General features: G+C 37.2%; 1 protein-coding gene across 2 annotated transcripts in view; it reads left to right on the top strand.

Annotated features, from left to right (window-relative positions):
* Positions 1-21,039, top strand: part of LOC121373762 (U4/U6 small nuclear ribonucleoprotein Prp3-like) — a 44,632-nt gene extending 23,593 nt beyond the window's left edge. For both annotated transcript variants that reach the window (XM_041500518.1, XM_041500517.1), the window contains exons 12-20: positions 2,018-2,076; positions 3,322-3,416; positions 4,866-5,009; positions 6,816-6,915; positions 8,411-8,524; positions 12,295-12,413; positions 13,025-13,108; positions 15,030-15,088; positions 19,712-21,039. In XM_041500518.1, the coding sequence (XP_041356452.1) occupies positions 2,018-2,076; positions 3,322-3,416; positions 4,866-5,009; positions 6,816-6,915; positions 8,411-8,524; positions 12,295-12,413; positions 13,025-13,108; positions 15,030-15,088; positions 19,712-19,867 (930 nt within the window). In that variant the 3' untranslated portion in view covers positions 19,868-21,039. The remainder of the gene's footprint in view (positions 1-2,017; positions 2,077-3,321; positions 3,417-4,865; positions 5,010-6,815; positions 6,916-8,410; positions 8,525-12,294; positions 12,414-13,024; positions 13,109-15,029; positions 15,089-19,711) is intronic.
* Positions 21,040-23,972: the final 2,933 nt, after the last annotated feature.

Genomic DNA, 23,972 nt, shown 5'->3' with positions numbered 1-23,972 from the left:
AATAGTAGATATTTACTAGCCCAACACTGAATATCACTAGCCATGGGAGTAGATCTACCATAATCTAGAAGCCCCGTCATGCATGGCAATAGTATCTATTTACTAGCCCTACACTGAATATCACTAGCCATGGGAGTAGATCTACCATAATCTAGAAGCCCTGTCGTGCATGGTAATAGTAGATATTTACTAGCCCAACACTGAATATCACTAGCCATGGGAGTGGATCTACCATAATCTAGAAGCCCTGTCGTGCATGGTAATAGTAGATATTTACTAGCCCAACACTGAATATCACTAGCCATGGGAGTGGATCTACCATAATCTAGAAGCCCTGTCGTGCATGGTAATAGTAGATATTTACTAGCCCAACACTGAATATCACTAGCCATGGGAGTGGATCTACCATAATCTAGAAGCCCTGTCGTGCATGGTAATAGTAGATATTTACTAGCCCAACACTGAATATCACTAGCCATGGGAGTGGATCTACCATAATCTAGAAGCCCTGTCGTGCATGGTAATAGTAGATATTTACTAGCCCAACACTGAATATCACTAGCCATGGGAGTGGATCTACCATAATCTAGAAGCCCTGTCGTGCATGGTAATAGTAGTTGTTTACTAGCCCAACACTGAATATCACTAGCCATGGGAGTGGATCTACCATAATCTAGAAGCCCTGTCGTGCATGGCAATAGTAGTTATTTACTAGCCCAACACTGAATATCACTAGCCATGGGAGTCAATCTACCATAATCTAGAAGCCCTGTCGTGCATGGCAATAGTAGTTATTTACTAGCCCAACACTGAATATCACTAGCCATGGGAGTGAATCTACCATAATCTAGAAGCCCTGTCGTGCATGGCAATAGTAGTTATTTACTAGCCCAACACTGAATATCACTAGCCATGGGAGTAGATCTACCATAATCTAGAAGCCCCGCCCCAAGGGGTGAATATAGGTGGGGGTTTTAAAAGCTCACCTAGTCGATTGTTTTTGGGTCACGTTCCTGGAAACACAATTTGTTTTTGTGTCTAGTTTGTTTTCAAAGTATACATAATATCTTTTTTCTTTTTAATCATAATATATTAATAATGTTGGTGTACAGGACAAAGTTTGTGTGATAATTTGTTTGAAAAGAACATATTCTGCATGCAGTCATCTTAATATTACATGTTCATTAACAAAGGTGTTAGAAACTTGAACATATTCTGCATGCAGTCATCTTAATATTACATGTTCATTAACAAAGGTGTTAGAAACTTGAACATCTTACTTATTGAAAGATGATTCTTTCATTATCCATTTCTGAACGTTCAAAGTGTTTTATGTTCATCCTGGTGTTTGTATTGCCACGAAATGCATTTTTCACGGGTTCAGACTAGTGTAACCTCTCAAAACAGGACCCTCTGTAAACCGGAATTCTTTCAAAACCGGATGTTCTTCACAGTCCCTCTTTTAAATATCAGTTCAAAAGAGAACCCTCTAAACTGGACATCCCTTTAACCGGACATTTTACTTGGTATCGAGAGTGTCCGGTTTAGAGAGGTTTTACTGCATTATAATCAGACCTCTGAACTTTGCGTGAACAATCGTTTCGTTCATGCATTGCTCGTTCGAATCTATTTCTTTTCAACATCACCCGTCTTCAAAACTAGTCCCTTGAGTTTTCTCCATTTGTTTTTCAACATCACCTGTCCTCAAGGGACTAGTTTTGAAAACAGGTGATGTATCTATAAAAGAGAAAACACTCCAGTTTTCTCCAATGTTGCATAACCGATTTTTGTGTGGAATTTGTATCACCATTTATTTATAACAGGTTAAGTAAAAAGGAAGTGGGTAACGAGGATTTATTTCTGCGTAACCGATAAATGGATGCTATAGATTTTCAATTCTCAAGAGGCCTGTTTGTAATTAACATTTGCAGATGCAAACCCATGAGTGACGGTGAAATCACTCTGTTACGTGGGGCATTAATTTTAGTTACATGCAATTCTTTCTTTCTTTTTGCAGTGTGAAGGGGAAATCCCAGACATCGAATGGTGGGATTACTATCTCGTCAACCGAGAGACGTAAGTGAATTTGGTTTGACATTTCCACCCTTATTATCTTTTTCTTTCTGTTTTGTCATCAGAATTATTTTTACAAAAAATTGTACTACATGTATTTACTGACTAGATGAAAGAACACTTTGTAATAAGAAGTCTGGATAGAATACAGTGTATTATTTAAAGCTGGAAGCACATTCAATTTTGGTGACCTGATGAGACACATGCTACCTATAATTGCTTTAGGTAACATCAAATTGGTCAGTGTTATGTCAGGTTGTGTTTCCATTTCCAATCATATTGCAGTCTTGCAAAATGATTAAGCACTGGCTTGAGATGCATGCATCGCAAGATCGAACCACCTCAGTGGATCCGTTCAACTGATTGGGGTTTTTCTCATTCCAACCAGTGAATCACAACTGGTCAAAAGCTGTGGTATGTGCTTTCCTGTCTGTGGGAAAGTGCATATAAAAGATCCCTTGCTGCATTAAGAGGGTTTCCTCTGTTGACTACGAGTCAGAATTACCAAATGTTTGACATCCAATAGCCGGTGGCGAGACGTAGCCCAGTGGTAAAGCGCTCACTTGACGCGCGGTCGGTTTGGGATCGATCCCCGTAAGTGGGCCCATTTGGCTACTTCTCGCTCCAGCCACTGCACCATGACGGGTATATCAAAGGCCGTGGTATGTGCTATCCTGTCTATGGGATGGTGCATATAAAAGTTCCCTTGCTGCTAATCGAAGAGTAGCCAATGATGTGGCGACAGCAAGTTTTGTGTCTCAATATCTGTGTGGTTCTTAACCATATGTCCGACGCCATATAACCGTAAATAAAATGTGTTGAGTGCGTCCTTAAATAAAACATTTCCTTCCAATAACCGATGATTAATATATCAGTGTGCTCTAATGGTGTCGTTAAACAAAACAAACTTTTCTTTCACTTGTCAATATTACCATATGTGGACCAAAAAAAGGGGGAAATTTTTTTTAAATCTTGGTAACCGAAAGTCAGGTTGTGTCATTTTTATCTAGGTAACTGATTGTTCAGTGTCAAGAATTTTATTTGTGTAACCAAATCAATTATCTTAAAGTTGTATTAAACTTAATTATCTTCACAACTTTATGTCATGATGTAATGCTTCACCTCATAATTTTAAGTTTTAGTAATTGACACTGAAAAAGTATGACAGGCCGCATGAAACAGGCTTAGTTAAAAATGGACTGAGGTCTCATAAAACAAATATTACTTTTATCATCTTGTTTTTTCTAGATATGATGATATCAGTGAAGAAGACTTGAAACGTCCCAAATTCCTGGAGATGATCACGAACCTCGTAGAACATCCCATACAGATGAGACCACCAGGTATGTTGGATTAAAAAACAACCCAAAGACGAAAAATAAATAAGTGAAACACAAGAATTCTGTTGAATTAAATATCTCACCTACCATAAAATTATTCAGTGAACTGTGATGGACATCCATAGATACAACTATAAACCAAGTTTCATCGACCTATGACTAAACGTAAAACTTTTAACATAAATGTTGACACCATGGCCACTGCTGCCTTCTGAAAAGTTATGCCTGTATCCTGCCTTTTTACTCCTGTAATTTCTCGTTACAGCCAGTGTTCCACAACTGGTGTAATAAAGGCCATGGTATGTACTACCCTGTCTGTGGGATGGTGCATATAAAAGATCCATTGCTGCTAATTGAAGAGAGTAGCCCATGAAGTGGCAACAGCGGGTTTTCTCTCTCAATATCTATGTGGTCCTTAACCATATGTCCGACGTCATATAACCATAAATAAAATGTGTTGAGTGCGTCGTTAAATAAAACATTTCCTTCCTTCCTTCTTTCACTTTGTAAACGTGAGACAAAAACCAGGTACATCACATTAAAAAAAAAGGTTTTAATTATTTTTATTATGGTATGACTGATATATCAAATACCTTTGATGTGCTTGCTTTCTATGGGGAAGTGTATGTAAAAAAGATTCCTTTAAAATGTAGCCATTTCCCCTAAAGGCTGTGTGTTTGAATTATCCCATGTTTGTCATGCAACTGCCCATGATTACTAAAAATCAAATCAAATCAAATCAAACTACTTCATTTGTTCTAGGGTTGACCACCCCGTAATGTATATAAAATAAAATATAACACACACACATATATATATATATATAATACATTTTTTATCAGTATACATGCATGTACATGCGATCATTACCGATAGGTAGTTACCTCCTGCAGACAGACTAGTCAAACTACTATTTTTAGAATGGCACAAAATTTACTGCCCATTTAAAAAAACCCCAAACATTTAACATTTAACCAAAAAGGGTAAAAACAATAAAAGCCATTAAAATGTTGCAAAGTGCTAACTTATTTTGTTTTGATTACTAATAATCAGTGTGCTCTGGTTGTGTGGTCAGACAAAACCAGCTAACATTTATTACAATAAATAAACGGGTTGTAGCCACAGATATAAGTGTAGAGTTCCGTCTGAGGGTTGATGGGAAAACCAGCTAACATTTATTACAATAAATAAACGGGTTGTAGCCACAGATATAAGTGTAGAGTTCCGTCTGAGGGTTGATGGGAAAATCAGCTAACATTTATTACAATAAATAAACGGGTTGTAGCCACAGATATAAGTGTAGAGTTCCGTCTGAGGTTTGATGGGAAAACAAGCTAACATTTATTACAATAAATAAACGGGTTGTAGCCACAGATATAAGTGTAGAGTTCCGTCTGAGGTTTGATGGGAAATGAAATTAATAATTTTATAATTGATGTATCTGTTTTACAGCTGAGTCACCTACCGAAGTTAGCATACCAGTTTACCTGACAAAGAAAGAACGGAAAAAACTGAGAAGACAAAACCGACAGGAGGCAGAGAAAGAAATCCAAGAGAAGATAAGAATCGGATTGTTACCTCCACCAGAACCTAAGGGTATAACCAATAGAATGTCTTGTTACAGAGGGTAAATGTGCAGTAAACCAATAGAATGTGTGCTCTTAGAGAGTAAATATTTGATAAACCAATAGAATGTCTTGTTACTGAGGGCAAATGTCTGATAAACCAATAAAATGTCTTGTCACAAGTACAGGCATTTGATAACCAGTAACATGTCTTGTACCAGAAAGTCCAGGTTTGATAAACCAATGGACTAGTCTGTCTTGTCACAAATAGTTTATTGTTGTAAAATATTCTGTACCAAAGGACAGATGATTAGTATCCACAATATTTAGTGCGAATAACCAAATTGAATGTATTATGTCAAAAAGGTGTGTGATAATGTTTTTGTTTACAGTGCTGGTGGCCATCTTGATGTGTGTGGTGTTTATGTGCTGTATTATAATAATAAGTATATAGAGGATACTCCCCGAGTGTATTGTGATATCATAATTTATCAGCACGAGTTAATAAAAGTATGAAATCTCCGGCATGCCGGGGCTTTTTATACTCTTATCAATGAGGGCTGATAAATTATATCACAGGACATGAGCGGGGTATTCTTTTTATGTTCCATTATTATTCTTTTCATTTGCGACAATTGTGAACAATGTCAGTAATGTGGGTTGAATGTCACTATATTTGGCAGCAGTAGACTCGTTAACTAGCAGAACGACAGTGGGGTGATGTCACTAATGATAGGTTCAGTGCTGAAACATACACAGTGACGTAACAAAAGAAGCGATATCTCCTAGGAGAATATTGCAGGAGATATCTCAAATTATAGAAAAGAAATTTGTTATATAACGACGCACTCAACACATTTTATTTACGGTTATATGGCGTATTGTTAAGGACCACATCAGAGCCCTCAAAAGTACCCGGTCTCCGGCGGCAAATCGCCGCCTGAAACAGCTTTTGAGGCCGCCGCATCTCACTTTCGTGAGGTGAGACTGGTTTGAGGCGCATGTCAGAGGTTCGATGAGGCCATGAGAATGCATCTCAGAGGTTCGATGAGGCCATGAGAATGCATCTCAGAGGTTCGATTTTTCAAATGTTTCTTGGGGAGGGCCCCCAGACCCCCCCGCTTTGCCCCCTTCTATCATCACTGTTGTAGCCTGCTACTTCTTAAACTATTGAGGGCGCTGCCACATACATATTGAGATAGAAACCCGCTGTCGCCTCTTCATGGGCTACTCGTTTTCGATTAGCAGCAAGGGATCTTTTATATGCACCATCCCACAGACAGGGTAGTACATATCATGGCCTTTGATATACCAGTCGTGGTGCACTGGCTGGAACGAGAAGTAGCCCAATGGGCCCACTGACAGGGATCGATCGCACACTGAACACACATTGAGCGAGCGCTGTACCACTGGGCTACGTCTGGCCCCTCTCAAATTATAGTACCAGCGATATCTCCTACAGAAGCCATTAAAGGCATATTGTCACAGACCACTGACCTATTTAATGGCCTAACAAAGTATTACCTGAACAAAACTAATTCGATTTGTTCCTAAATGTACTTTATTCAACCATCTTTATAACCACCATACTCCCATTTATTAATGATGTTTTGTAAAAATAATTGAGTTATGGCAATGGTTCAAAAACTAAAATCGCCGAGAGGGTTGGCATGGATTTCACTCCATCGTGGTTCAGTTAAGGTGATGCGATAGCTAGATTTGGTTTCCAACAATTAATGTAATTTTTATTTATTATTCATTCTAAGAGAAATAAGGTCGTTAAATCCGTGACAGTATGCCTTTAATGGATGATGAATGACAATGTTTGTGTTTTCAGTGCGTATGGCCAACTTGATGCGAGTGCTGGGTACAGAGGCTGTACAGGACCCCACTAAAATAGAGGCTCACGTCCGTGCTCAGATGGCCAAGAGACAAAAGTTAGTACTTGTACCTTCATTAAATAGTGGAGGAATTTAGTTTTACTAAGGACTGGTTTTTGTAGGTTGCTCTGCTCGCCATTGGTAACGTTTGTGGACACTTGTTGGGCGGACATTGAGGCATATTATTAAAATCCAAGGGACATGTAATGTACAGGCAAAATATGCTATTTATGGCGGGGAATATGTGTTATGATGTCAGCTTCAGGAAGACGTATGACATCAACCTGGGGATGACGTCACTAACCTTTGGGGTTGACGGTGTGGAAAGTAAATAGAAAACAGCTGTTCTTACCAGCAGGGCCGTGAATCAATTCATATATATGTAATCATTCATTTTATTAAAAAAATTATACATTGTCCAGGCGAGACCTGAGGAAATCAATTATTAGTATTTACAATTTAGGCCTACATTGGTTTTTTTTTTTTTTCGTAGACTATGTTTTTATACTAGTCTACGAGTTGCTTTATAATTGTACTGTAGAGATATTAACCATTATAACCAATAAATGTAATTTAATTATAAACAGTGAGTGTTATTCTATCCACTGAGAGAAACCCAAAACGCTACCTGTAGATATTTAGAACCCCTCTCATTCCCCCTAAACCGAAAATATACAGTATCATTAAAGTCAGTTCAGATGATTATTACCAAGGCAACCAATTGTTTGGTTATGTGAAGTATATTTGTATAACCTAGTCCGTTATCTGAAATACACATTTAAATTAGATATCTTCTGAATTCAGCATCTTTTAATTTAAGAATGTGTAACGATTCACCACATCGTTGATTTGTGGTCCTTGTGAATTTAAAAAGTTTTGTAACCAACACAAGATCTGAACTGATTCATGTGAAATACTGTAAATGCAATATTAATTTCATATTTAGTGTCATAAAACGTTCAGTTTGACCAGTTATATTGAAGTTAGTGACTGTAATTATGTGTTGTTCATATCAAATGATGATATCAGTACCCCAACCATGACATCAGTATACGTACCTCTGTGGCAATGAGATAAAGAAAGACAGACACACAGATTCATAGATGAGTGAGTGAGAGAAGGACAGAGAGATCCATAGATGGTTATAAATAGTACGAAAGAATAAAATAAAATACTTGTTTTGTTTAATGACACCACTAGAGCAGATTGATTTATTAATCATCGGCTGTTGGTTGTCAAACATTTGGTAATTTTAACATATAGTCTTAGAGAGGAAACCTGCCACATTTTACGATTAGCAGCAAGGGATCTTTTAAGTGCACAATCCCACAGACAGAATAGCACATACCACATCCTTTGATATACCAGTCGTGGTGCACTGGCTGGAACGAGAAATAGCCCAATGGGCCCACTGTCAGGGATCGATCCTACACTGACCGCGCATCAAGCAAGCACTTTACCACTGGGCTACATCTTGGCCCCTTGAAAGAAGAACGGCACTTTTATTAATTTAAAAATAATCTATATTTGCATTTATTATTTTTTATTTCAGAGCTCATGAGGAGGCAAATGCAGCCAGAAAGTTGACGACGGAACAGAGGCGAGATAAAAAGATTAAGAAAATCCAGGAAGACACATCGCTTGGTGTCAATGTTTCTGTCTATAGGTAGGTGTTAGTTGTATAAGAAGATTAAGAACATCCAAGAAGACAAATCGCTTGTTGTGAATACACCCAATAGCTGATGTATTTTTCATGCTGGGGTGTCGTTAAACATTCATTCATTCATTCGCTTGGTGTGAATGCTTCTGTCTATAGGTATGTATAATATGGTCTCCACGAGTCCAAAATGTTGGACTTGAGTACCCGAGGGTCAATCTCGACCCGGACCTAAGTACCTGACACTTAATAGATGATGATAAGACTAAGGAATAAAGTAAAGTAGCATTATGTGTGTTAATTCCAGTGCTGAACATGGATGCCAAATCATGTCACTGGTATTGCATTTCACACATTCCACTTTAGATTTCCCTTCATGTCTCATAGCACTACAATGTAACCGGTGGCAACCATGTGACAAAATGACTTTAAAAAATATATAATTAAATGAGAGCGCTCTTTCTTGCATGGATACTCGAGTCCTGTGTACGGACTCAAGTCTTGCTAGCCTCGGCCCGTGCCCGAGTACTCGAGTACTCGTGGAGACTAATGTGTAATTAGTTTGACCAAAGAAAACTGCACGTAAAAGATATAATAGAAGCAGCAAAATGAATTGACAATGAAATGAAAGCCTTCAGTGATGACAAAATGAATTGACAATGAAATGAAAGCCTTCAGTGATGACAAAATGAATTGACAATGAAATGAAAGCCTTCAGTGATGACAAAATGAATTGACAATGAAATGAAAGCCTTCAGTGATGACAAAATGTTGTACTTGAGAATCAGTGATGTTTACAGATACTATTGTCTCATTAGTTTAAGTCTGAGAAGGTTGCGTATTTACTAACTGCACTACCAAACCCATCCAAAATAGAAGTTGACAATTTGAATAATTTTACCGGAAATACAGGATTAGTTAGCAATGTAAAGTGGCCATTTCTGACATTGTCTGCTTTATTTATAAATGTCTTAATACTGTTTATAAGCGATGAATATTCTAAAAAGTGTGAGTTTACATTATATATATTTTTTAATTTCTCAAATGTAAAGAAATTTCCATCTTCATCAAGAAGATCATTTATAAATATTATTCCTTTTTCTAAATAATTTTTATAACAGAATGGTTTTGCATTTATTGTTATATTGCTGTTGTACCAAATATTTGAGATTAAAATGTCTTCTATTTTTTCCAAAATTTGTTTTTGTTGAATTAACTCCCAACTGTATAAAACATCTTTTTTAATTTCTTTGTTTTTATATTCAAATAATAATCTCCATTTATTAAAAGGTCTCTATTGGATAAGTTAGTAGTAGATTCAAACAGTTTAATCCATTTTGGGTTACCTAAAAATAGTTTCCTAAGCCATGAAGCTTTTAAAGCCATCATGAAATTAGATATATTTAACATTTGTAATCCACCATCTTTGAATTCTTGAGCTAATAAGACTCGTTTCATTTTATCGGGTTTATTTTGCCAAATGAATTTATGAAATAATGTTAATATTATTCTTAAAAGTGAAACAGGTATTAAAGACATGTATAAATTATTAAATCACGAAATTATTACACCAACATCACAAATAAGATGTAGAAACCAAGGTTTTACTTTTGACTCAAAAGAATGGGGAAACTATTATAAAGTGCCTTTTATAAATCTCAAAGATACAATTTTGATATGGTCTCAATACAGAATTATACACTTGATACTAACAACTAATACTTTTTTACAAAAAATTAAATACCTAGATACTAATGAATGTACGTTCTGTGGCAGTTCACCAGAAACATTAACACATTTATTTTACTAATGTAATAAAGTGACTGATTTGTGGCATGCTGTTGTAAATTGGATTTTAAACAAAAAAGAAATTTGAATAAAATTAAATAAAACAATTATTTTATTTGGACAAATAGGTGATTTCAAAGACATATTTATAACCTAGCTGTTAATAAATATTAAATATTATATATACAAGACAGAAATATATATTATTTTTAAAAACTGTAAATATGAAGAGTATAATACATTCTGGGCACCATGGAAACGACTCTTCAGTCAAGAAAGTAATTTGATGGAAGAAAATAGAAACAATTATCAAGCGAGCACTGGACGTGAATTTTGACATCATTACTTATCACTATAACTACTACTATAGCTTTTCTTTTTAACAATCAATCTTTCTAAACGTATATATTTATTTTATGTCCCCATTACACCAACCAGTCTATTTAAATATATTTTTATTAACTAACCATTTATAATGTGTTATTAATATTAATATCTACATGTACATATGCATTAATATTAAATATATCATCATCTACATTATTTGTATAAGTATTACTATTACTATAAGCAGCATACTACCACAATGTGTATGTACTCCTAGTATTTAGCATGTATAATTTAATTCATCTTCTGTGAGGCGATGAATCAGGGCACCCCAACCCTGGCTTGTCAAAATGAGCTGGGGACAATAAAATAAAAGAAGAAAGTAAAATGAGACGGTTACAGTTTGTTTTGTTTAACGGCACCACTAGAGCACATTGATTTATTCATCATCGGCTATTGGCTGTCAAACATTTGGTAATTTTGATGTATACTAGACTTAGAGAAAACCCACAACAGACGTCGGAGAATAGAAAATTTTCGTAAACTATTTATGTTGTTGCAAGAGTGTGCAATGTTTTATTTACAGCCAAAACATCTTTTTAATGTTTACAATATGTGTTATTTAATGTATACTTATGAAACACACTCACAAAGTTGGTTGTCAAACGATATATATGTTGTTTAGCTATTTTCGTGACTTACAAATTAGAATGATTAAACTTGTGAAGTGACATTACCATTGAAAGTCAAACTGTAAACATGTGGCTATATTAATTTCACAACAGCGAGGATTGTTAGTATTCCTATAAAACGCCTTCAAAGACACACTGATACTTTCTTCTTTCATATCACTGTTCGGCTTGTACTGATATTTGTGTAAAATTTATGTCTTTTATTTATAGTATAAATGGCTTACACTTTATCAACATTTATGTTGTGGTACGTTTGTGTAATAAGATTTTTTATCCTGTGACTTACCAATGATATCCATGTCTTAAACCCATGTGATAATTTTAGTGTATTAACCCGATTAATAATGGTATGCAAATTTCAAGGTTTCTAGGTAATGTGTTGCTGTGGATGGGTCATTTGCTTACAAGCCAGCAGGACCTGTGTATCTGATCGTAATGTTTTCAAAGATGTAGTTAAAATGTGTGACATCAAACTAGTTTGTGCTAATCGTGATGAAATCATATTACCGATGGTGACGACTTTAGTACTGCAATTTACTAAAAATTGAATTAAAATGTTATTTTAGAAGTGTTATAGGATGAATAGAATTCACTACTCGTGTTTTTTAATATGTAAAATATCAACCTCGTCTATGTTAATTGGTATTTGTCTTGGTAGAGCCTCGATGAATACCGATAAATATAGACTCGGTTGATATTTTCCATATTAAAAAATACTCGTGACGAATCCTCTATGTAGTGAACGAAATACAGTATACATGTGGTTTCTGATTTTTGTTTCAAATAACCAAATGTTTGACATCCAATAGCTGATTGTTAATAAATCAATGTGCTCTATTGGTGTTGTTAAACAAAAAACCATCCATTTCGAAAACTGATTTTTGTTTCAGAATTATGGATTTTAATAGCTCCATTTGTAAGTTCATTATCTATGTTCAAACAATTTCTTATATTTGAAATCTTTTGTTTCAGAATTAGGGATTTGAATAACCCTGCGAGAAAGTTCAAGATTGAGTCAAACGCCAAACAGTTGCTGATGACGGGTTTTGTCGTTCTCTACAAAGACTGTAATGTTGTTGTAGTAGAAGGAGGTTTGTGATTTTAGCTGTTAATTGGATGTTTCAGGTAAATGTTTCAGAAGCTGTATTAATCATATTGACAGGAAATTTAATACCTTGTCTCGGTGTACTACACAATGGTTTATTGTTAAAAAAAAATCAAAAAAATCTTCAAATTATAATTAAAAACTATTATTCATATATCTCGAGTAAACACTTCTTGACACAGGTATTATATTGTACATATTTAATATCAAGTTTTGTTTGACTTCACAATGAGATTTAATTAAAAACCCCACACAAGTATGTTTGAAAGCCACTTGCCAGTGTTGTCACCATGCTGGATTCTTGCCAAACATCCATTCACCCAATGCAATAAAAAATAAAGTAGGTTGACAAACAATAACCAGAACTTTACCTTTTTGTCGCCCCATATTTTTTCTTATTGTGATATTTTGTGAGGAATTGGAGTTAAGTTAAGCTATATAATTTATATATATATATATATATAAAAAAAATGTTTTTGCATATTTTAAAATCAAAATTTAGACCAAACCATTTTTTTTTGTCAGCTCTCGATAGCTTTCATAAAATGACATTATTAAATATAGAGTTTAGTAATTTTTTCTTTTTTTGTTTATAAGGTCCTAAGCAGCAGAGAAAGTTCAAGCGACTTATGTTAAACAGGATAAAGTGGTCTGAAGACCCAAAGAAGAAAAAGAATGATGGTAGGTAGAAATGTTCTGAATTGTTATCTCTCTCTCTCTCTCTCTCTCTCTCTCTCTCTCTCTCTCTCTCTCTCTCTCTCTCTCTCTCTCTCTCTCTCTCTCTCTCTCTGCTCTCTCTCTCTCCCTCTCTCTCTCTCTCTCTCTCTCTCTCTCTCTCTCTCTCTCTCTCTCTCTTTATTCTGATGTTTGTCTCTCTTTAGCTCTCTCTCTCTCTCTCTCTCTCTCTCTCTCTCTCTCTCTCTCTCTCTCTCTCTCCCTCTCTCTCTCTCTCTCTCTCTCTCTCTCTCTCTCTCTCTCTCTCTCTCTCTCTCTCTCTCTCTCTCCCTCTCTCTCTCTCTCTCTCTCTCTCTCTCCCTCTCTCTCTCCCTCTTCTCTGCCTCTCTCTCTCTTCTCTGCCTCTCTCTCTCTCTCTCCCTCTCTCTCTCTCTCTCTTTTTTATTCTGATGTTTGTTTTAGCAGGGCTAGTTCTGGGTGGCAAAATATTTTTCGCCAAATTGTCTACTAAACTTTAAAAATGGCAGAAACGAAGTTATTTTCTGAAAAATGTCAATTATTACCTGAAATTATTTTGCAAAATTAAAATAAAATTCGCCAACTGCTTTCAAAATTGGCAGTTGGTTAATTTGGTGAGTGTCAGAGATAGCCCTGGTTTTAGTTAAAGCCGCACACCCTAGTTCCATCTAGCGAAAATAAATTATAATTTGGTTAATCTACAAACCTGTAACACACTTAGATCACGTTTTTATCAAATGGAGTGAAAAAGCAGGTTTTATATCGATAAATACCATGGGAATCCCCATGTCCCAATTGCTTGAAATAATTTTGAAAGTTAGTATTCTGATGTCACCGGTAGATGTCGCTCGAAGCACAACAATGCCTACGTCACGACAAATTTCACAGAGTGCGCACAGACTTGGGGTGTGTTCTTTTCACCTCTCCTGGACATGTTCCAACTGTTCTGTCCTGGTTGTATCCCCTCTCCAGATATCGTAACTTAGCAAAATTATTGGTTTTTAGGGTTTGTAACGTTTTGTATTGAGACACTTACTTGTCTGAACTTTATTGTTACTGAAAATGTTCACGAACTGTGAAGAAAAATCACACAAATGAACAACAATAAATCGGATGTTGATTGCGCGAACCGTGCACGAGAAAACAAACCGAACCAAAATGATAACGGTCACGTGGTATACCAACATCTGTAACGTTTACACAGGAGATTCCCTCTGAAAATAGATTGGACCTCGCTTGCTTAACGTTTTTTTCTCGATAGCATGTCTTGTGAAAAAATGCAAAAAATGCATTTCGTGGTTTTACAAACATCAGGATTACCAAAAAGCACTTCAGGTGAATGGAAATGTGTATTCTAAATAATAAAACTGTAGGTAAAGTGCAATTTTATTTGTGAAAAATGGGGTTTGATAGCGAAAAACAGCGCCGTAATGGTTAACAAATAACTGTAACTAGGGTGTGTCCGTTTAAAGGGACATTCCTGAGTTTTCTGCATTGCAAGATGTATCCGATTAATAAACTATTTCGACAGTTAAACTTACATATTAAATATATTTTCTTGTTTCGAATATCAGTTTCTGTATATTCAATGTGTTTCTTGTCATCTTATTATTTGCAAGAAGCCCAAACTGGATTTGGTTATCAAAGAATTTCATACGTACGAAATTTTTTTTTTTAGGAAATAAAATTAAATTTAACCTAGTACAAATATTAGAACAATGAGAAATACATTTAATATACAGTCTCTAATATTTTATGCACAAAAATATATGTTAGTCGATAATGTGTTAAAAATTGCAGCAAACTCAGGAATGTCCCTTTAAATTAAGTTATAAGGAAGAGAGGAAATACTGTTGCTTTAATTGTGATACTGTGTTTACTTGGTGTTACTTATTGTGTTTCTCTTCAGATGACAGTGATTCGGACGAGGAAGATGAACAGTCTAACAGATGTGTACTGGTCTGGGAGGTTTGTAGCCGACTTGGTCTTTGAGCTGAATGTAATTGGAAGGAAGACGGGAAATGTTTGTTTAATGATGCACTCAACACACTTTATTTACGGTTATATGGCGTCGGACGTATGGACAAGGACCACACAGATACAGGAAACCCACTGTCGCCACTTCATGGGCTACTCTTTGTGGTTGGGAATGGGAAAAAAGTTTAACGTGCACATTCAGAGCAAGCTGTTGTAGCGCACGCCTGTCCTGGGCACAAGTACCGGCCTCAGCCGGTTCATCTGTCCAGGACAGGAAAGGTTTTTTTGGGGGGGGGGGGGGGGGGGTGAAGGAGGGACCGCCTGCACTGGCAGGTGCAAGGGAGCACCAGCAGTCCATCCGTAGTTGGTAACAGGCGTGAGGTGGTATGGTGCTATGTAATTTGGAATGTCCTGTAGGATTAAGCCAAAGAGAAATGGTGCGCATTTTAATGAAGGAAGTTTGGCGCAATTCGGATGGTTGTTCTAAATGTGAATGGTAGGGAGCTACGTATAGGTTTAGATTTTAGTAGGCCAAGAGTAGCTCATAGTTAAGACCTGATTAACAGCAAGGGATCTTTCATATGTACCATCCCACAGACAGGATAGTACATACCATGGCCTTTGTTATACCAGTCGTGCTGCACTGGCTGGAATGAGAAATAGCCCAACAAGCCCACCGACTGGGATCAAGCAAGCACTGTACCACTGAGCTACACCCCCCCCCACCCCCCACCCCCCCCGAATGTAATTGTGTCACTTCACACCAGAGTATGACAAATATTTTGAAAAGTCACTAGCCACAGGGCTAGTGTGTTTGTGAAAACCACTAGCCCACCAACATAAAGCACTTGCCCAAATTCCTGATCAATTATAACTGGATTTTTATATCATTTTGGTAACATTACACAATACAATACAATAACTTTATTTCCATGTTCATATATGAATAATAAAAACAGTCTGGTTGACCAGCACTTAAATCATGTTGTAACTTTCAGTTTTTTGTCGTGTTGCACGTTTGGTTTTTTGACAAGTGTGATCCATCGCCATTGTTCCATTTTCGCTTTTGCCCTCCCCGGGGGGGAAAATAATTGAGCAAACTCATGTTTGGCATCTAAACCCACTATCAAAATAATTAAATTTAAATGAGGGTACAACAGTGTGACACACGGTAATAGATGGTTCAGTGTATTCGGTAGTGGGTTATACATTTAGGGCCCTACTATTTATGTCGCCAGGAAAGATGATGCCAATTGCTCAGATATAGGGCATTATCCCGTGTCAGACCGATATCAAAAGAATATAACGGCGACATAATCCGTTAATTGATGAACAAAAAAGGTATTATCTTGTATCGGCAGCTGTGACGCATTATCCAGACCGCTACACGTAATAGGCCAAGCAGTCATTGCATGTGCGGTTACCATTAAAGTAAATTGTTTTCCTGATTGCCGATAGCCACATGTCAGCGAAGTGTTAAATTAAAAAACAATAGGTAAATAAAACAAACACTGAAATTCAAAGCATGACTGGGGTTTACTTGATTGAGATTAACCTGTCGTTGCGATTGGTGATTTCCAAGTTCTTAGCCTAAAACATGTGCGAGATTAACTACCACGTAACGTGTCCAACCAATCAAAACATGCATGTCATTAGACTTATTTCCTGTGCCAGAAACTAGAAACTGTGTAACTGTGGTGATGTAGAGATAGCATGTTACTGCAGTTTGCAGACCTAGTTCAAGTGGATTATTATTATATACTGATTGCGTTGTTGATATTATTCAATGACAAACGTCACAATCAAATTTATTAAACAAAATTTCAGCCAAAAGAAAAAGAAAAACCCCAACAAAAAACCACGATCGAACTTAAAAACCACTAGCCACGGGTGTCGGGCTAGCAGATTTGTCGAACTCTGCTTGACATTCCTAACTTTAAAGGGACTGTCATGACTTTGCAGCCATTGTAAGAGGTTTGAGATAACAGAGCCTTGTTGGCAACTACTATTTCATACTAAATACATTTTCTTGTTCAGAATACCGGTGTCTGTATGTCGAATGTCTTTGCGGTCGTATACTAATGTATGTAGCACTCACTTTTTACTTTAATTCGTGATATGTATTTTTTTGTACATAGAAAATTATTGGGAGGTAAAATCCAGTCTGGGCTACTATAAGCATTAGGACAACAACAAACAGCTTGTAAATACAGACACTGATATTCTAAATATGAAAATGTATTTAATTTGTATGTTACATCATCGAAAAGGCTCTATTGGTTCGAAATATTTTACAATGGTTGTAAACTCAGGACTGTCCCTTTAAACAAACTGTGGTTGTAAACTCAGGACTGCCCCTTTAAACAAACTGTGGTTGTAAACTCAGGACTGCTCCTTTAAACAAACTGTGGTTGTAAACTGAGAACTGCCCCTTTAAACAAACTGGTTGTAAACTCAGGACTGTCCCTTTAAACAAACTGGTTGTAAACTGAGGACTGTCCCTTTAAACAAACTGGTTGTAAACTCAGGACTGTCCCTTTAAACAAACTGGTTGTAAACTGAGGACTGTCCCTTTAAACAAACTGTGGATGTAAACTGAGGACTGTCCCTTTAAACAAACTGGTTGTAAACTGAGGACTGCCCCTTTAAACAAACTGTGGTTGTAAACTGAGGACTGCCCCTTTAAACAAACTGGTTGTAAACTGAGGACTGCCCCTTTAAACAAACTGTGGTTGTAAACTGAGGACTGCCCCTTTAAACAAACTGTGGATGTAAACTGAGGACTGTCCCTTTAAACAAACTGGTTGTAAACTGAGGACTGTCCCTTTAAACAAACTGTGGTTGTAAACTGAGGACTGTCCCCAAACTTGGTTGTAAACAAACTGTGGTTGTAAACTCAGGACTGCCCCTTTAAACAAACTGTGGTTGTAAACTCAGGACTGCCCCTTTAAACAAACTGTGGTTGTAAACTGAGGACTGTCCCTTTAAACAAACTGTGGTTGTAAACTCAGGACTGCTCCTTTAAACAAACTGTGGTTGTAAACTCAGGACTGCCCCTTTAAACAAACTGTGGTTGTAAACTGAGGACTGTGGTTGTAAACTGAGGACTCCCTTTAAACAAACTGTGGTTGTAAACTCAGGACTGCCCCTTTAAACAAACTGGTTGTAAACTCAGGACTGCCCCTTTAAACAAACTGTGGTTGTAAACTCAGGACTGCCCCTTTAAACAAACTGTGGTTGTAAACTCAGGACTACCCCTTTAAACAAACTGTGGTTGTAAACTCAGGACTGCTCCTTTAAACAAACTGGTTGTAAACTCAGGACTGCCCCTTTAAACAAACTGGTTGTAAACTCAGGACTGTCCCTTTAAACAGACTGGTTGTAAACTCAGGACTGTCCCTTTAAACAAACTGTGGTTGTAAACTCAGGACTGCCCCTTTAAACAAACTGTGGTTGTAAACTCAGGACTGTCCCTTTAAACAAACTGGTTGTAAACTGAGGACTGTCCCTTTAAACAAACTGTGGTTGTAAACTGAGGACTGTCCCTTTAAACAAACTGGTTGTAATTAGGGGGTAACTGTGTAGTATATAATTTGTGGACGTTAGGGGGTGGGATGTAGCCCAGTGGTACAACACTCGCTCGATGCGCGGTCTGTCTAGGATCGATCCTCATCAATGGGCCCATTAAGCTATTTCTCGCTCCAGCCAGTGCACCACGACTGATATATCAAAGGCCGTGGTATGTGCTATCCTGTCTATGGGATGGTGCATATAAAAGATCCCATGCTGCTAATCGAAAAGAGTAGCCCATGAAGTGGCGACAGTGGGTTTCCTCTCACAATATCTGTGTGGTCCTCAACCATATGTCCGATGTCGTATAACCGTAAATAAAATGTGTTGAGTGCGTCGTTAAAGAAACCATTTCCTTCCTTGTGGACGTTGATGCTGGTCTTATTGTAATTATTTTTAAAAATATGATCATATGAAAAGAAGACCGTAAAACGAATATCTGCCATTGTAAAACCAGCATTAATGTATGCAAATGGTCAAACACAAAGTGGTCAATGCAAGTGGTTATCCGCATAAAGCATACTATGGCTTTTAAGTGTGGGATGTTTTTGGTTGTTTATTTTGGTCTTATCTTGACAAAGTCAATAGAGATGCAGATATTACTTTTCCGATGTGAACTTGTGCATTTAGTTCCAGCATAGTTTTCACTTTTTGGTCCATTTCTGACAACAAGTCTTACATTTAGTAAACTTGGTTTATTGCTGCATCTATAGTCCGTCCCATCCTCCTAGATATATATAAAAAAAAATTGTAAATAATTTCAGTTTGGTTTGATGTAAGAAGAAAAGTAAACATGTTTTGGAAATAAGAAAAAAGTACTGTTTTTATGTGCAATTTACAGAACAATGGGCTCAGAAATAAATAACTTGTAGTAAGTTTCATAGTATGAAAAAAGGTGTTCGCTGTGGGAAGGAATATGGATTATTATTAGTATTTTGTTTGTGAACAAGATTTATCTTGGATATTACATCATTGTTAGTTATAGGGGATGAGACATTTAAATCACTGGAATTCTTCATTTTCATTACATTCTTTACATTTCAGGGTATGGCTAAGGCTCGGGCATTCTCAGAGATGAAATTCAAAATGTGTCCCACTCAGAGTTTCGCACGCGAGCAGTTCAAGAAATCCTCCGTTGAGCACTACTGGGATCTGGCCTACAGTGGCGCCATCTTGGAGACCGCGGGCGAGGAATCCTGATGAACGGTTTGTAGTTGTGATGGACTCACTTGAAGAGATGATGGACGGGTCACTATGCAAGTCTGTGATGGAGGGAAACAAAGAGGAATACGGAACAGAGCCAATTGTTCATCACCGGCTTTTAATGGTAATCGGCCAGACCTGTCAGGAACTAGAATAAATGCGACAGGTATCGAAAAAAGATGAAAAATTGTCGTTCAGGTTACCTGGAGGATACTTTACCATATGTTAAGAAAGTCGAGAATGGTCCTTCATTCTCCACAGAATGTTATAAAACCAAAACTAAAGCACCTCAATGTTCATCAGTTGAGTGCTACTTAAATACACACACAGTATCAGTATTGTGAAAGCAGCGATGTGATTGTGCAGCAAAGTGTCAGGGTGGATACACACACAGTATCAGTATTGTGAGAACAGCGATATGATTGTGCAGCAAAGTGTCGGGGTGTCTCTGAAGGAATTTCATAGTAATATGTACAGTATCAATATAGCAAGGAAGTGAATTCTACTCGGATCAGCTGTTATCCTCTCGTGGAACATTGTGTTTCCTCGCATTTTAATTGTCCTTTCCTCCAAAATTTGTCAGATGGCACAGATTTTAACCTAGAATTTCAAGAATTTCTGGGACCCCTCTAGATTTCCTCTTCTTTTTTTTACAGTTCACCATTTCCCACCCCTAATATAGTGAGAACAATAATTTGAATATACAGTAAAGTATCCGGGTGTCTGTGAAGGAATTTCATAGTAATAATAACAAGGGAAATATAAATGTGTTTTAGCCTATTAGGTTACTGGGTCTGTATTATGCAGTAACCTATACCTAAGGTTAACAGAGACTTTGTGTATTTTGATGTCTGATTTGGAATGATGAAGATCGTCTTGTTTGGAATCTTAGAAGCTGATTACTCACTGATCATTCATCCACGATTCATGGTTTATGTTTGGTGTTGGAGAGGTTCACCTGAACTGTGTGTGTCTCATGTTGACGATGGACAATTCACTTTTGTGCTCCAGGATTTCACTTTTGAGGGACAAGAAGCATGATCGTACATGTGTATCCCCATAAATTTAACCTGAGGGGTGCAAAATAGTTCACACCTTAACTCAGTCCTAAAAATGTACCACAGTAATTAAATCAGCAGTGATGTCACATACTCCTGTTGCAAAATGGATCTGTCGTGGAATTTTTATTGTTTGTTGGGCATTTACTTTGTTATTTAATATTTGTATAAATTTCCGTCGCAAGATGATTTGAATTCAAAGATGTATTTTTGGACTGAATGGCAGTAATGTGATATTCAATGTCCGTTAGTCGGTTAACTTGTTGACATTGCGGATGAGAGGTTTTGTTGCAGTCACTGTCTCATGTTAGTGTTGGTGTGATCCATTATTTCTTTCCATCAGTATATAAAAGAAATGCCTTTAATTCTAAGATTTCTGTCAGATTGAACTGAATGATTTTGTATATAAAATCATTTGTGGCATGATCGACAGTTCACTATAATCTGGGTTTACATGAAAATACATGTAGTTTAAAGATTACGCCTCATATCTGTAGACCTGACAAGAAATTAAGCCGTTCATTAGACTGAGAAAATATTTTGGCTATAAAAAAATGTAATTTTATGTAAGGACAAAGAAAATGTAATTTGGAATGCTTAGGAAGTGCAAAGTGTGTTATTAAAAAACTAGAAGAAAATTGTTGTTTGGAATCCTTTACGGTGATAATCCAAACCTCTAAAGGAAAAGAAATAGCGACTTTAAGATGGAGTTAATATTTCCTTTTCATGTTGTAATGCTTAGCACACACCTGACTAATGCTGATTGAAGGGACAGTCCTGAGTTTACAACCATTGTAAAATGTTTATGACTAATGGAGCCTTTTCGATAACGTGACATACAAATTAAATACATTTTCTTATTTAAAATATCAGTGTCTGTATTTACAGGACGTTTGTTGTTGTCCTAATGCTCACAGTAACCCAGACTGGATTTTACCTCCCAATAATTTCGTACGTATGAAAAACTATATATCACGAATTAAAGTAAAAAGTGAGTGCTACAAACATTAGTATACAACTGCAAACACATTCGATATACAGACACTGGTCTTCTGAACAAGAAAATGTATTTATTATAGACCATGCAGTGAAATATCTGAAAATATCAGTGAAATAAAAGTGTTATCGGTCACTCAGTGCTTAAAACGTGTCTGGAGTACCAGTAAAAGTAATTACTACAGTTTTTTTGCGAAACTTGAGGTGTTTTAAAAGCATTTGGTTATATAGAATGAACCATAAAAAGTTCTACTTTCTTCAGTTAATATTTTGAGGTAGGGCTTGTAGTATTGATATTTATGGGCCGTAGTTTGGTTGATATATTGCATATGGGGGGGGGGGGGGGGGGGGGGGGGGCGTGGTAAAGTGCTCGCTCGATGCGCAGTCATTCTGGGATTGAGCCCCGTCGGTACTACCCTGTCTGTGGGATGGTGCATATAAAAGATCCCTTGCTGCTAATTGAAGAGTAGCCCATGAAGTGGTGACAGCGGGTTTCCTCTCTTAATATCTGATTATTGTGCCGCCACCCCCCCCCCCCCCCCCCCCCCACCCCAGTTGCAGAGTTGTGTGGCCAGTGCCCCGTGCCCCTCCACATTTCCGATGCCTATGTTGAGTGCGTTGTTAAATAAAACATTTTCTTCCTATTGCCTATAGTTTTTTTAATTTACATTAGCATTGTTGTCTGTGGGATTTTATTTGGTATAGTACAACCTTTATATCCATCATGCTTCCAACACCTAAGGAGTGATTAAAAGACTTTCAAGATGAGAAGCTTTGAAAGTGATTCGTGAGAGACACCATTGGAATAAATAATCTCATTGTTCCTGGTTCACAATTGGAAAGATTAGAAAGAAAGAAATGTTTTATTTAACGATGCACTCAACACATTTTATTTACGGTTATATGGTGTCAGACATATGGTTAAGGACCACACATATATTGAGAGGAAACCCGCTGTCGCCACTTCATGGGCTATTTTTTCGATTAGCAGCAAGGTATCTTTTATATGCACCATCCCACAGACAGGATAACACATACCACAGACTTTGATACACCTGTCGTGGTGCACTGGCTGGAGCGAGAAATCGCCCAACTGGGATCGATCCCAGACTGACAGCACATCAAGCGAACGCTTTACCACTGGGGTACGTCCTGCCCCTTGGAAAGATTAGAAGACAATAATTGTCGATTCCAGCCATTCACAGTGATCTAGCAGGATTTAAAGAGAGAGACCCTTTTTCAACCCGTGAGAACTAACAGTAAATTTAGTTAATCTACAAACCTGTATCACATTTGGATAAAGTTGCACTTGACTAAACACGAGTCTGTGACTTTGAAATGGTGAAATACCCTCTAAAAATAGACTAAAACTCGACTCCATAAATGTTTCTTCTCAGCCACACGTGCGTTTTTAAAAATATGAGGAATGCATTTTGTGATATTAAAAGCACCAGGATGACCAAAAACACCTAAAATGTACAGAAATGGATAATCTAAACAATGAAATCTAAATAAAGTATGATTTGAGTTATCAAAAACGGCTCTAATAGTAAAAACTATGCCTTAGTGTTTAAAAACAAGGGTATGTCCCTTTAAGAAGAACCACGCTTAAGTACATAAATCTTGAGTGAAGCTTTATAAGCGAAGATGTCATGTCATAGGGTTTTACGTGCACATTCAGAACAAGCTGTTGTAGCGCACGCCTGTTGTGGGCACAAGAGCTGTCCATGACAGGAAAGTTGGGGGGGGGGGGGGGGGGGGAGAGGAGAGGAGGGGCCGCCTGCACTGGCAGGTGCAAGGGAGCACCAACAGCCCGATCAAATCGGTAGCAGGCGGGTGGGGGTGGTGGTGGTGCTATGGAATTTGAATGGAGCAGTTAAATGCCAAAGAGAAAAGGGTGCACAATTTTTATTGAGGGAATTTGGCGCAATTTTGAACGGTCGGTCGAAAGGTAAATGGCCGAGCTAATATAGGTTTTGATATTAGTGAATCGAGAGTAGCTCGTTAATTTTAGACCTTTACGATGCTGTGGTGTCTCCCTAGGTTGC

Source organism: Gigantopelta aegis, chromosome 5 (assembly GCF_016097555.1).
Source record: "Gigantopelta aegis isolate Gae_Host chromosome 5, Gae_host_genome, whole genome shotgun sequence".
Taxonomy (NCBI): Eukaryota; Metazoa; Mollusca; class Gastropoda; order Neomphalida; family Peltospiridae; genus Gigantopelta; species Gigantopelta aegis.
The sequence above is the reverse complement of the archived record's forward strand: the minus strand, read 5'-3'. Positions and strand labels throughout refer to the sequence as shown.